This window comes from Enhydra lutris, unplaced genomic scaffold (genome assembly GCF_002288905.1).
Source record: "Enhydra lutris kenyoni isolate GAN:26980312 unplaced genomic scaffold, ASM228890v2 scaffoldscaffold7, whole genome shotgun sequence".
Taxonomy (NCBI): domain Eukaryota; kingdom Metazoa; phylum Chordata; class Mammalia; order Carnivora; family Mustelidae; genus Enhydra; species Enhydra lutris.
Window position 1 is genome coordinate 23756719 of NW_019154091.1, and position 15608 is coordinate 23772326.

General features: G+C 35.6%; 1 protein-coding gene across 2 annotated transcripts in view; it reads right to left on the reverse strand.

The window, feature by feature from the left end:
* The window catches only part of LOC111142108 (neuron navigator 3), a 387056-nt gene that overhangs the window by 143787 nt on the left and 227661 nt on the right, over positions 1 to 15608 (reverse strand). For both annotated transcript variants that reach the window (XM_022495074.1, XM_022495073.1), the window contains exon 12: positions 9303 to 9422. In XM_022495074.1, the coding sequence (XP_022350782.1) occupies positions 9303 to 9422 (120 nt within the window). The remainder of the gene's footprint in view (positions 1 to 9302; positions 9423 to 15608) is intronic.

A 15608-nucleotide genomic window follows, 5' to 3' on the forward strand; every position in this document is an offset into this window, starting at 1 on the left:
CATGAAACAAACTGAGGTTTGCTAGAAGGAGGTAGTGGGGAGAGGGTGGTTGGCTTATGGACATTGGGGAGGGTATGTGATACAGTGAGTACTGTGAAGTGTGTAAGCCTGATGATTCACAGACCTGTAGCCCTGGGGCAAATTATACATTATATGTTAATAAAAATAATAAAAAATAGAAAAATGAAAGAATTTACAAAATCTGACATACATCCAGGCATGATAAAAACATTTATCTAAATTAATAATGTTATGAATAATAGTAAGTGCATAGGAACTGGATTTAAATCTTCCCATTACAGTTAATTAACAAAGTGATTACAGGCAAGTTTCTTAATCCAAGACTTTTTTGCCTCATAAAATGGCAGTAATAAAATCCACTTCATAGGGCTGTTGTAAAGATAAAATACAACAATGTATTTAAATAATATGGCATGTTGGCTACACATAACTATTCCTCAATGCTGATAGCTACTATAGCTAATTTTTATTATAACAACCTTGATTCCTCCCCTTCTTCCTCCTCCTTACCATCTTTGTAAGATTATTAGTAAATTGTTTTCGAAGGAGATATGGTAAAACTACTGCATAAATAAGACTACTGACGACCATCTCTTCTGTTAGAAGAATAATCTATAATGGCAAAGTTTAGCTTTGGCCATATTTAATGTCAGGAGCAGTCCTTCAAAGAGGTGGTAGAACTTAGAGTCACCTGGATCCATGTTCAGAAAAATATTAAAAGGTATCCCAAACAAAAGTATCTACTTCTTGGGCTAGTTGGATTGTTCAAGTATCCTTTCAATCTCAATGACTTTTAAATTTTTATAATCTCTACTCTAATTCCCCTGCATACAGGGCCCCCCAGGATTGAGCACAGTGCTTGGTAGAGGGTAGGTTCTCAATAATTTTTCTCATGTGAATTAATTCTATGATGGGTACTACATAACAATATTGGAAGTTTAACAGATTATTAAAAATGAGGTCAGTTAATTCTGAGACCTGGATCACAGGACAGAAGTTCAGCAGCCTTTCATAAGCCTACAATGGTGACATCCTACAAGGGTGTCAAAGGAAAGTTGGAAGGGCAAATAAAACTTTTTCTACATCTCTAATATTTTGCACTGGTCTCTTTCTACTTAGAGTAAAGAAACAAGAGCAAAAAAAAGGCAGGCCACTTTATTATGAAATGAAATAATTATATTTACTTTATCTATTTCCATCTCAGCTTATTAATCTTTTTTGTGTTTACTTTTAATTACAGTGGAAAGCCAGTAAGCTAATGAAGGAAATACTTAAGATATGGGACTATACTGATTCTGTGATTATATTAGAACAAACCAACACAGAATAGGATGAATTATTAGAGTGTACACACACTAGTGACAAGCATCATGAAGATGACCCCTAGAGATATTTGCTTGATGGCTTAGGAGAAATCTCTGTTGCCTTTACTTCTCCTATTTAGAGAACTTGTGGAAATATCAAAGGCCTCGCATCCTTAGAAATAACTCCTCATGTGATTTTGTGAGAATTTGCCATGAATGCCCTTGATAAGGCAGTCTAGGATTCGGCACACTTATACTGTAAAAGTAGGGCAAAGGGATCCAAAATATACGACTGTGAAGAGTTTTTTTGAAAATCCCCTTATTTTCCTAAGAGTGGGGCTTCCCCAAATAATTCATAAATTATCAATCCCCTCCCTGGGAGTTCTGTAACCAGAGAAGATTGACTCCTATCACCAGAAATGAGAAGGACAAGAAATCACTTAAACAGACATTGTCACAAAACTATCACATCTTTCATCTCTTCTTCTAAGTGTCCTTTTATTTTTCCCAGAAGTCCTCTGTTTTCCCTTCTCCACCTGCTTCCCCTACTAAGAGAGTAAATGCTAAATTCTCATCACAAGGAGAAAATTTTTTTCCTCTTCTCTTTTTATTCTATCCATATGAAAAGATGAATGTTAGCTCAACCTATTGTGGTAATCATTTCACTATACACGGAAACCAAACCACCATGCTGTCTGCCTTTAACTTGTACAGTGATGTATGTCAATTATTTTTCAATAAACCTGGGGGAAAACGATGTCATTTAAGTCCAAATTGTAATTGCTTCCTTGAGCCACATTTTCTGTCACTTTCCACATACATACTTGAATAAAAATATGTCTTGTTTCTTGATAATTTCTTTTGCAGCATAATTTGAAAGCCCCAAACACTAAACCTAAGAGAACAGAGGAAAACTCCCTGGCTATCCCCAACAAAGGATTTAGTATGACTAGTGTTTTGTTGTCGGCTTCCCTTGATATATTGAGTTACAATGACTAATAACCTGAGGGCCATGTAAAATCATGACAATCCTTTAATGCCTTTTGTAAACTCTTCCATCAACTGTGATTTCAGCATCTGAACTGCAGTATCACAAATCAAGCCAATCTGTCTGTTAGCAAAATACAAAAATAACAATTTCTATGATGTATTATGCCTTTATATTTTCAAAAGGTCATGATTCAACACAAAAAAATATGAATAGTTAAACTGATGAGTTTACAACTGAAATTAACAATCATAGATTTAAGAATATGCCTTGGATAGCAATGTAACAGATAATCCGGAATGGGCCTGGATTTGTGGAATTTTGCTCATTTTCCAAAAAGAGTTTATCACCTGGAAATTTATCTTCCCCTCCTTTGAGACTCATTCTGTCATTATATTGAGTGGTTGGTCATCTGGGTAAATCATCTTACTAAGCAGATTTTGACTTCTCTGACCATTCTACTTGAGTAACTCAGGCTACTGCTTGTACCTGGCTCAACCATCCAAGAGAGCACTACTGCTCCAATGTTAAACTTCGTACTATTTTCAACTATTCTTTGTTATGAACCTTTTCCAATTAACTTCATTTGTCCATGGAATTTGACATTGTTGCCTCGTTCCTCTACTCTCCATCTCAAAAATATCAGTTAACCCTATTTGTTCTTAAATTTTGTGTGAGAGCTCTTTTCTCTGCCTCATCAGTGGCTACTCTCCTTTTATTCTCTCTTTAAAAATTCTCTCTTTAAACATCAAGGGTTCATTCTCAGGGCTTGTTTCCCCACTCTACATCATAGACACAAATGTGCCCTTAGCCTGCACAGTGCTGATTCACATAGTGGTTTAAACAAGATTAATTAGTGCCACTGAGGGAGGCTATGGCTGGGAAACTGACCTGAGATTGTCCTGTCTTACATTATAAACTTGGAACTGGGCTCAAAGAGTTTTGCTGGCTTCTCATGACTTGTGGCATTTTCTTTCTGTACAGCTGATATCCTCACCAGCGTATAACTGTGGGTAACTTTAAGGTATTAGGAAGTTTACACAACCATACATGAAAATGTACACTGTCCCTTGCTTTATACAGGCTTCTCTGTAATTTCCTTTATTTTCTGCCATTGAAGAAAATGTGTATCTTTAACTATCTATTGATCTTATAGATCTCTTAACACAGTTACCAGTATGTAAAAATTGGGAGATACCTCAACAAAGTCCAGAGTCTGACTTCACTTGAAAAATCAAATGGTCTGGCAATAATTAGCCCCTACTTTCCAAATTTCTGCATTTCCACAGGCAGCAACCTCTAGAGTTAATGGTGACTGCCCCCTTTAGACTGGTCATGTTTAACATAGCTCTTCTCTTTCATTCATTTCACCTGATCTTCCTGACCCTGAAGGATTTGAGCTTAATTAATGCACACACTATATACATATACACAGTTAGTACTTTAATCCAGCATTTATATGGAGATTAACCTGTATCTCCAAGGATAAAACCACCTGGGAGTTACACAGTGGGATGGATTGAACTGTGCCCCTCTTTCATCAAAGCTGAAGCCCTAACCCTCAATGTGATGATATTTGAAGAAGGGCCTTTACAGAAGTAATTAAGGTTAAATGAGCTCATAGTGGTGGGGCCCTACTCTAATAGAACTGATGTCCTTACACAAACAGGAAGAAATGTGAGACATCTTCCTCTTTCTCCCTGAGGGAGCACAGAGGAAAGGCTGTGTGAGGACATGGCGAGAAGGTCACTTTCTACAAATCAAGAAGAAAGCTCTAACCGGATAATGACTTTTCCAGCACTGCACTCATGGATGTGTAGCCTTTGGTACATATCTGTTGTTTAAGCCACCCAGGCTGTGTATTTTGTCAAGGCAGCCTGAAAAGAGTCCCCATTCCCACTCTACAGCTAGAAGCTCATCTCCTGTCACCTGGACTTTTGTAGTCACTTTCCGAGCAGTCTACCTATCTTTGCACCATCTCTCTTTGCTATTTGCTGTGGGTGAGTTATTATTAAAATACAATCAGTTCAACACATGCTCTTGCTTTGAAATTTAAAAAGAAAACTAATTAAAATTAGTAAAATAGCCCCTTATCACTTATAGGTCCAAATCCTCTAGAACAGCCCTCCAGGTCCTTTGTTGTCATCCTTGCCCACATTCTCAGTGCACTAGCAAAATCCCATTATTAATGGGTCTGACAAGGACTCTCTTTTTGACCAAACTTTACTCAGGCTCCTCTGAGGTCTCTTCTTGGCTAGGTCTTGACTTTGACCCATTGTTGGGCCTGCCTAGCCCAGTTTTAGCAAGAATACTGCCTCCTAGGGCATTTTAGAGAGATTCCTCCACCTTGATATTCGAGTGCCTATGATATCTGGTTATAGTACTCAACCCCCACTGGAATTACCTGATCACCCTGGCCTCTTTTCAGCAAGAATCTTAAGTGGGCTTAGCAAGAATCCCCCTACGATTGATGTCTTCTCTTAGTAATTTTCCATTCACTGACCCCCTCATTCTGCTTGTTGGCTATGAATCTCCACGTGTTCTTGTTGTATTCAGAATTGAGCCCAATCATATACTAAGATCTCCTTCCCCCAACCGCAACAATTCCTTATGAGATCTGTTTTCATTGCCTTAATAACTGCCGCTTTTGGTTTTCTATAACATCCCCTTAAACTAAATTCTTCAATGCTTCCATGCTCTCCAATTCCACATTTCTTCGAATTTCTACCAGGCCATATGTCAAAAAGTTATGCTTTCTTTATGACCCTATTTAAAACATACTGCTTTTTGAAGTCTTTCCTTATCCTGCCAGGTAGGAATAATCACTTCCCTTTGGGGTGCTTCTAAGATACTGTGTGTATACATCTATTATGACTTAATCAATTTTATTTATCACTTTATTTTTTGCTTACATTATTCTGTATGACCATTAAACTCAAGGTCTTTCATATTTATTTTTCTGTTTTGTTTTTACCCAAGGTGCTATTATTATGCTGTCAATGCACTTAGGAGGTAATTATATGTTTATTTATCAAATTTATCAAATATTTATCAAATATTTGTTAATATTTGTTAATGCTAGCAGGGAAGCTAGTGTCAGGACAGTAATAGGAGTTAATAAAAACCAAAACAACAACTATTTCCAAACTTTCGCCCCAAATTACTATTTCGATATAGTGTAACCCAATTGTTTAAGTGTATATGAATTAGAATTGACTTCATTATAACCAGGGCCAAATGGATAAAGCCCACACATTTTAACTGTCTGTTATGAATTTATTTATGAATTTCCCAAAGCGTCTCCAACATGTCTACAAGGATTAGTCCCATTCTGTAATCTTCTTTTGGTCAGCATAATAAGGAAATGGGGATGGTATTGGATTGATATGGAAAATGAAAGAACTGTAATATCTTTGAGCAATAAAATACTTAAGATATACCACAGTTGTCCATTGAAGCATCCTCTTTTCCTTGGGGCTGTTTCAATCTGCTGGGAAGAAGATTTCAGCTGTTCTCTATTGCCCATCCCATTTTAATCAAACTTTGATTAAAGGGGGAACATTATAACCTTCACTAAATTAACACAAGCAATTCAAATCCATTGCTATCCTAGCCAGCTGACTACTTTGCTCTTATGTAATGCATTTTCAGTGATCACGCTTATAGAAAAAATGTCTATGAAATATGGAAAATTAATAAAACACTTTTTTCTTTGCTCTTAAGGTGTTTTTTTTCTTTAACCAGTGAACTATTACAAGACCTACATTTACTAATTTACTAAAATGAACCAAGCACTAACATTTTTCATTTTATTTAAAAGACCCCTGACTAAGGTAGCTGGGAAACTATTAAGTACAGGAGGTAAAAGACCCAAGTCTTTGCATTATTATAACTATTAAATGAAGGTATTAGGCAAAATCAGGATTTCTTAAAATATCACAAGAACAAATTATTATAGAGAAGAAAGTGGGGAAATCAGTGATAAAAAATGTTTTAGGGAGCACTGAATTAAATCAATTTAATAGTTTTTATTTTGAAGTACAGGACTTCTCGGTATCTTTTCTGAGTAAAACTAAGCAAAGAGGTAGTACCTTAGAACTATTCTTGCCTATCCTCTTTGGAATGGATATCAGAATTAAGAAAGCTTTATGAAACAACATCCTGTACAAGGAGGTTTTGAAATTAACAGAAGGACTTACACAACTATAATATTTAATACTATACATTTTTAAACCATCTACATCCTGAATCACTTCCTGAATATAGGATTTTAAAAGATCTTCAGATTTATTTATAATAAAAGACGAACTCCTATCTCTGCTGATAGCAGGATTTTCCCTATGGTCTTATTGATGTTTAATACATACAAGTGATTAAAGTGGTTTTTGGATTCCTTAAATTCTACAATTCTTTCAAAAATGCAATTCTTAGAAGCTGACTCTAACAAATGGAGACAATTTATTTAAGGGGCAATGTGTCATTAATTGATCTAATTTAAAGATTAGTGTCAGTGTTATTTTGATATTCTCTTTCCCCTGATGGAGCACAGCTAAAAAAAAGTGAATAAAAACGTCAAAATGTCCCTTTTTTAAAATTTTAAAATGTTTATGCTAAGTGTTCATGGTTTCATCAAACTGGCATCTAGTTGTTTATTTTAAGATGGTGATTTGGTAATTTCAGTATCCGTAAGGATGAATCACCTGGAGGGCCTGTTGAAGATCACTAGGCCCACCCCAGAGTTTCCCCTTCAGTAAATCTTGGATAGAGCTAATCTGTATTTCTATCAAGTTCCCAAGCAATGCTGATGCTGCTGACTTAGTTACCACACTTTAAGAACCACTGCTTTCACAGGTCTCAATTTGTTCTACACACATCTGGGCTTTCCAGCTGGTCTGAGGTTCCTCCACCAGGCCCCAAGCTGGAACCTCGTAAGAGCAAGGAGAGCTGGTTATCCCAACTATCTCTTTATAAAATAATGATCCTTTGTATCAATTCCTAAGTTCTGCCACCACGATCTTATTTCCTAAAGACCAATAGACTGTCCTTCTTCTTTAATATCTTCCATTGTCAACTAAGAATGTACAGGTCCTTAGTTTCAAAATGTAGTCCAAATTGTAGATTGCTTCCCCTTGAATTACTGCTTCCTGTTTTTCCACATAACCCCTTCCCTCTCTCGGTAACATCCTCACAGAATGTTGGCTCTGGCCTCATTTGCCTCTCTACCCAGTTGAACTCTATTGCTAGCCATATATGAGTGTATAGCTTTTAGTCATTCCTTTGTTCTTTAACTCCATAAGCATTTGCTAAAGGCTCTTAATATAATGAATATGACAAAACTTCTGCATTCATGGGCTTACATCGTAACTGGGGAGATATAAACATGTAAAAAATAAGTAAGTATGAAATATTCCAGGAGTGATGGGGCACGTTGAAGAAAACAATACAAAGTAATGAGTAAGAAATTGTATGCAAATCAAATGTATCTTAGCCTCTCTGGAATCATTTCTCTGAGAAAACAACATTCAACAATGTTGTGATAGAGGAAATAATGCAGCTAATGTAGAAAAGGGCATTCCAAATGGAGGAAGCATCAATTCAAGAGCAGAAAGAAGACCAGGCTGGTTGAAGGCATCAGGAAGAGAAAATGGCTGAAGAGATCAGGTTGGTGGTGGGGAAGCAAAATTTTTCATAATCCTTGTGTAACCACCTGCTTCTCTCACACATACCTGAACACAGGATAAGGAAAGCTACAAAACAGCCTACTTATCCTGGAGAAGACCCCAAATATTTAAAAAGTGGTGGTATTTCTGAAAATGGGTGTGAAGATAGAGATAAAAACAGAGGCACTAATTGAATATCTATTTAAAGAGTTAAGCCCCGCGACACCTGGGTGGCTCAGTTGATTAAGCTGCTGGCTTCGGTTCAGGACATGATCCCAGGGTCCTGGGATCGAGTCCTGAATCTGGCTCCTTGCTCAATGGGGAGACTGCTTCTCTCTCTGCCTCTGCCTGCCACTCTGCCTGCTTGTGCTCTATGTCTTTCTGACAAATAAATAAATAAAACCTTAAAAAAAAAAAAGAGTTAAGTCCCAAATCCCCACCAAAATATATCAACATAATTTGAGTGAGGAGAAACTGATAACTGATATCAGAATTCAAGCCTTCTGAGTTAGCTATGTTAAAATGTGCAATGAATTGTGCACAGTTTCTACTTCAGAATGTGGATACATTAAATCACAACCTTTTGTCCTCTTCCTCAGTGCTGACTTTAGTAAAGAACCACTCTAGGTACTGATATGTCATAGTTTTAGAAATGGCAATACCTTCCTGATGAATAAAGTCAAAATTCTGAGTGAAGAGAGGGCAAAATCAGGTCAGAAGTATGTCTTACAATACTGTTTTACAAGAACAATATTTTCTAACAGCAGTGATTCTGATCAAATTGACAAAACACCTTTGAGCAAAATAACTAGCACACGCATGCGTGCGTGCATACACACACACACACACACACACACAGAGCTTTAAACATTCTGAAACAATTACAAAACAGAAATTAGTCTAAGGCAAGAGTTTTATGCTTTCAACAAACTCCTCAAGAAAAGCATCAAGTTTATTGTACCTGATAATTTGAATTGTTTTAATCTTTATATCATTAGCCTCCAGGTAAATCTGAGAATATCCAAACCTAAGCAAACTTATCAGCCAGGGTTCTTTTCAATGAAGGAACATAAGTCTATGTGTATTGTTTTGCTTTTACAGCTATTAAAATTTGCTGCCACGTAACTGAAAGTTGCTAAATATTCTCACCAATGCAGTATATAGAACTAAACAAGTCTTGTAAGAAAAACCAGCTTAGTTTCAAAAATATTTCAAAATAATTATTATATTGAAATAAAAAGTCTTTTTAACTTATACTGTCAAACCCTAGGATCTCATTATGAAATTGCTTTATGCTGTTCTCACCATCGTAAATGCTGATAGCATTACCTGTCCGCATCCACTGTCACGTCATGGACTCCTCTCTGGATGACCTCTCTGGAAGTAGTTGTGTCTGGTATTCTATTCAGACTTCTAGTATACAGGTTGAGCCCTCCATCTGTCATGTACCTGAAAATAAATGTATAATTAATCAACATAAAATTAAATCATCTCATCTGTGTCATTTAACAGTGTTCACAATTTTCAATAATTATGCAAATGTGCTTTATTACAGTTTTTTTCTATAGAAACATTTTACTCAACAGGAAGAATTTGAGTATTTTTCAAGTTTATTAGGAAATCTATCTTTCTTACTACAACAACTAACTAGCCTACTAGCCTATTCATTTTTTTTCCCCTTTTGTTAAAATTTTGGACAGGCTTAGAGATAATTTAACTCTTAGAAAAATAAGAGCAAGATCATTTCATTTTATAAGTATCATTTTTGAAGCAATGAAGGTCACAGGAGTAATGGAATATTACTAAACCTAAAACTAGATTAAGTTATTTGATAAGTAAAATGTATCTTGCCAATTGACCATAAGGATAAAATAGTAGTCAAGATGCATTAAATGTTTGTCAGAAACTGTTCTAAATAGTTTAATAATATGTTTAATATTATTAATATTAAATAGTTTAATAATAACATTATTATCACCACATTAGAGAAAGAAAATAAGTAAGCAAAAAAGAGTTAAGTAACATTTTACTCAACCAGTCATGGCAGAACTAAGAAATAAATCTAGAAAGTTGGCTCCAGAATGATTTTAACCACCATGCATTACTATCTGAAGTGAAGGGTCACACTGTCTGATCCACTTCCTGTCTTTGAGAACTACTTCCAGGACATCACGGGAACGCCATCATTGCACAGGGATGGTAGACCAAATACTATTGGCAATCCTGCTTCCACGGCTGTGGACTAGGGCACATTGTTTAATCTCCTAACCCATGCTGGGCTAATCAGATTTTTCTTTCTTGAGAACTAGGATTAAAAGACAGCTCCTCAGGCTTTCTGTGTGAATACAGTTGATGATAATGAACAAGCAAGAGATGTATTTATCTCCAGCAGACATAAGGAGCTACAGAGAAAGCTGGTCAGCAAAGTAAAAACAATGACCCAGGTGCACAAAAGGAAGCAGAGACACTTGGCCACGTGGTTTCAACTTCACAACTCGTCCTTGGGTTCTAAGAGGTACTCTTGCTTCTTTATAATCATGACCGTAATTTGCTTAAGCAAATTTAAGTTGATTTCAATTTTTGTGATAAAAAATGTTTAATCATATTGAAGACTGATCAAATAGTTAAAGCTAGGATTATGAAACTGGCTAATTACTTACATGATCAATAAATTCTGTCCTTACTAGTTGAAGGAACTTGAACAAGTTTCTTAAACTGTGTCTTAATTTCTTCCTCTGAAAATGGGAAGAATAAAATCTGCAGATAGATTTTATGATAAAGGAAAAATGCAAAAAGATCTTAATATGAGAACCTTATAAAAAGTAGCTATTTGTTATTCACAAAGTCTCTTCCACATATTTTGAAAAGGAAATAAATGAATTTTATATACAAAACTTAGGTCATACTGCATTATCCTTATAAGGGACTCTACATGGTGAGTTTTCTTGATCACTAAAGAATTCAATCCTACCAAACCGGAAAAAATAAAGGAGGACTTTTGCTCCAACATGTATTAAACACTGATACACTCTTTTAAATAAGAAATACTAGATACAGTTTCACTTTTTTTTTTTTATAACTAATTCATGATTAGGAGCATCAGTTAAATTAAAAGAGTGAAGGGATATTTGTCCTTCATGCATTTTCATTTGTCAGCTTGTCCCATCTTGGTGTTGTATTTCAGGGTTTATTCTTACTTTCAATTTCTTACCATATTTCCCACACAGTACTTGATAAATATCTAAATGTTTTTATAGCCTTGTAAGGTAGAGTTTGTGGAATTCCTGGTTAAGTAAAAGTGTTTAGTGGCAAATGTTTTTCTCAATCATTTTCCTTTTGAAATTGTGTTTCAAAAGGTTGAGGGTAGTTGATATTTCTCCAGATAAGTGAGCTACTCCCTTTGCCCTTTTTAAAAAAACTACCATCATACTTGGGCGCCTGGGTGGCTAAGTTGGTTAAGCAACTGCCTTTGGCTCAGGTCTTGATCTCAGAGTCCCAGGATCGAGTCCTGCACTGGGCTCCCAACTCCATAGGGAGTCTGCTTCTCCCTCTGATTTTCTCAGCTCTCATGCTCTCTCTCACTCTCTCACTCTCAAATAAATAAATAAAATCTTAAAAAAAAATAAAAACTACCAACATGCTTAATCTTAACCTTGGAGGAAGCTGTAACAATATGAACACGCTATGTTTCATGTATGTCTCATTGGTCTGTCTTCTTCATCTGTGCATCTCCAAAACTGTTTAACAAAGGTTTTGCATATAACTGGGGATCAACAAATATATTATGTGATTCAAAAGGTTTCCATATTATAAAAAGAAAGCATCATAGCTGATTTCAGTAACTTTACCAATAATGGTGATGCATGAAAATAAGAAATAAGATGACAGATCACTTCTATTAGAAATATAACCTTTCAATTTTCCATATTTACAGAAGAGTAAGTTCTATAGACAAAGATTAACTGTTTTTGAAAACTAATTTTCCAAAGGAAAAAAAAACACATATGTTTAAAACCTCAATAAATTGAGAGAAAACCTATTTTTTTGAGAAACATTTCAAAGGATAGTCATTTTTCTTGGGCCCTTCAATTTTCCAGTTCATATCAAGTAGGTTTACAAGAGGTATTAATTGAATAAAAAAATACTCAGTTATCTGAGGTGCCTGGGTGGCTCAGTGGGTTAAGCCTCTGCTGTCTGTTTGGGTCATGATCTCAGCGTCCTGGGATCGAGCCCCGCATTGGACTCTCTGCTCAGAGGGGAGCCTGCTTCCTTCTCTCTCTCTCTGCCTACTTGTGATCTCTGTTAAATAAATAAAATCTTCAAAAAAGTACTCCGTTATAATTCCTCCGTTTACACAGACATACTCTCGTTTGAGTGTTGATAGGGCATTTTCATAACAGAACCATGACTTTGTTACTTAAAAAACAATATACAGTATGGGGGGTTCCACAAGAAGTTAAAAATAGGGCTACCATATAATCCAGCAATTGCACTATGAGAGATTTACGACAAAGATACAAATACTATGATCCAAAGAGGCACCTGCACCCCAATGTTTATAGCAGCAATGTTCACAATAGCCAAACTATGGAAAGAGCCCAGATGTCCATTGATGGATGAATGGATGAAGAAGATGTGGTATTGGGGCTGCCTGGGTGGCTCAGTGGGTTAAGCCTCTGCCTTCAGCTCGGGTCATGATCTCAGGGTCCTGGGATCGAGTCCCGCATCGGGCTCTCTGCTAGGCAGGGAGCCTGCTTCCTCCTCCCTCTCTCTCTCTGCTTGCCTCTCTGCCTACTTGTGATCTCTCTCTGTCAAATAAATAAAATCTTAAAAAAAAAAAAGATGTGGTATTTGTACAATGGAATATTACTCAGCTATCAAAAAGGATGAACTCTTACACACTGACTTGGATGGAACTGGAGGGTATTATGCTGAGTGAAATAAGTCAGTCAGAGAAAGACAATTATCCACAATATATGTGTAATATAAGAGACAGAGCAGAGTACCATAGGGCAAGGGAAGGAAAACTGAATGGGAGGAAATCAGAGAGGGAAACAAATCATGAGAGACTCTTAACTATAGGAAAAAAAAAAACCTGAATGTTGCTGGATAGGAGGTGGATGGGGGATGGGATAACGGGGTGATGGGCATTAAGGAGGGCATGTGATGTGACAGGCACTGGGGGTTATATGCAACAGATGAGTAACTGAACTGTACATCTGAAACTAATGATGTACTACTTTATGCTGGCTAATTGAATTTAAATTAAAAAAAAAAAACACATCCAGGCATCACACAAGTAAGACATATCCCTGATTTGAATTTTTTCTTGGTAATCCTTCCTTCTTCCATTCTTTCTGAAGGATTTAAAAATCTGTAAGAACATGAACTTTATAGCTCCTTTAGAAATACTATACTACGGTCTGGGAGCTATCAGTGTTAGGGGGTCATTTTGAAAGAATAAGGTAAAATTTTAAAAATGATTTCCTAACAATGTTATATCTAAACTTCAAAACTGTCAGCCAAGATGGTTTAAGAAGAGATAATAGACACAGGGAAGATCGGTACAAAAAGCTGGAACAAAACTTGTGAGGGTTACTGACAAAAAATGAATTACCTCTAACTATGAAAGTCAGAATAATTTTAGCCATGTTCAAATTCAATAAGTTGTAAAAGAATTCACATTAAAAAAAAACCAGTCTCACAAAGCATTTCCTAATTCTTTGTCACTTCTACTGACAACCTGCTTCTTTTTGTGTTGGCAAATTTGCATACTCGTGGCATTTACTTTAGGTGTCTATTATCCAAATTAATATTTCTAGACCATATCATTCCACCTTGCTCTAAAATAAGGTATTAAACTGTTTCCAATGCATAGATAGGTGGCTTTCTCATAAGCACCTCAAATATAAAAAAAACTGACCATATATTAACTTCACCACTAAAACTCATGTTCCTTTTGTGCATGTTATGATGGCTAAAGGGAAAGACACCATCTACCCAGTCGATAATCTAGATATGTCACTCCTTCTTGTCACTCATTACCCACCGCTACTATAAGATGGAGTCTGTTCAAATCTGTGAATCTGCATAATTATGCTCTAATTATGTCTGGAATTCACTGAACTATGATTTATAAAACTTATTTTTTATATTGTTCAATCCTACTTTCTCAATGAACAGAAATACATACAATTCTACCTTTCCTTCATGGTTTTGCCACATGGTCATGTATTCCTAAAAATATACTGTTTAGCATCTCCTGGATTTGAACTTTATAGAAATCGAGTCACACTATGCGTAATCTTTTTTAACTTCTTTCCTTCACCCAAAATTAATTTTTGCAACTACCTATCTTCATGTGTATCATTGCATTATTCATTTTATAGTTTTATTATTCTGTTTTACAAATGTACTGGTTGACTAATCCATTTGACTATTACAGACATGTGAGTTGTTTTTTGTCTTTGCTGCCACGAACAGTCGCGTACCGACAATTTCTTGTGCTCAGAAGCAAGAACTTAACTAAGATCTAGATCTAGAAAGGAAATCACTGGGTCATAAGAGACATATACCTGTATGTAGCCTTACTAGTCACTGATAAACAGTTTTTAAAAGAGTTTCAGAATAAACACCTACTTGTCTATAGGTGAGAAGTCTCACTTTGGTTTGGTTTACCAATTCCAGATTACCAAGCAGGTTGATCATATTTTCACTTTGTTATAAGCCATTTATGTTTTATCTGTGTTGGCTAATGGAATTTAAATTTTAAAAAAATGCTGATTTTATTAGAAAGACTCCATTTCAAAATTTTCAAGCAGATTGCATGTGCAATCTGTAATCATGTGTAACCAGTTGTAATGCTTTCTAAGTGATACAAATATATATAACCAAGTAAATACAATAACCCATCAAAAAAAGGTCTGTTTATATCTTTTGCTCATTTTTAAAATAGTATTAAGTTTTTAAAATTTTAATTCCAATCTAGTTAACACGTAGTGTGTTACACTAGTTTCAGGTGTACAATACAGTGATTCAATACTTCTATCCATTACTCCGTGCTCATCATGATAAATGTACTCTTTTTTCTTTTATCCATTTGACCCATCCCCCTGCCTACCACCCCTCTGGCAACCATCAATTTTCTATAATTAATAGTCTGTTTCTTGATCTGTTTCTCTCTCTCATCTTTCCTTTGTTCATTTGTTTTGTTTCTTAAATTCCACATATGAGTGTAAATCATATGGTATTTGCCTTTCTCTGTTTTACTTACTTTCTCTTGCTCATTTTTCTATTGGATTCAATGCTATGTTCTGTTTTCCTTTTTTCTTCCCTCATTGATACTAATCCTTTATTAGTAACATGTGTTGCATGTATTTGTGGCTTCATTGGGTTTTATCTTGACACTTTTCTCCTGCTTATTTTTATGTGAAATTCATTTTTCTGAATAAAAGGAAACAATGCAGATACCTTTCCAACTTCACACAGTAACTGCCTCTGTTGTTTTTGTATAGTGTTTTTAAAAGCGGTCATTAGCTTTTTGAGATTTTTGGATTCTGTTTCCATCTCCCACTTTCTTCCAGACTGTCACCTTCACCTTCATTGCCAGTTTTTTTTTTTTTTTTTTTTTTTTTT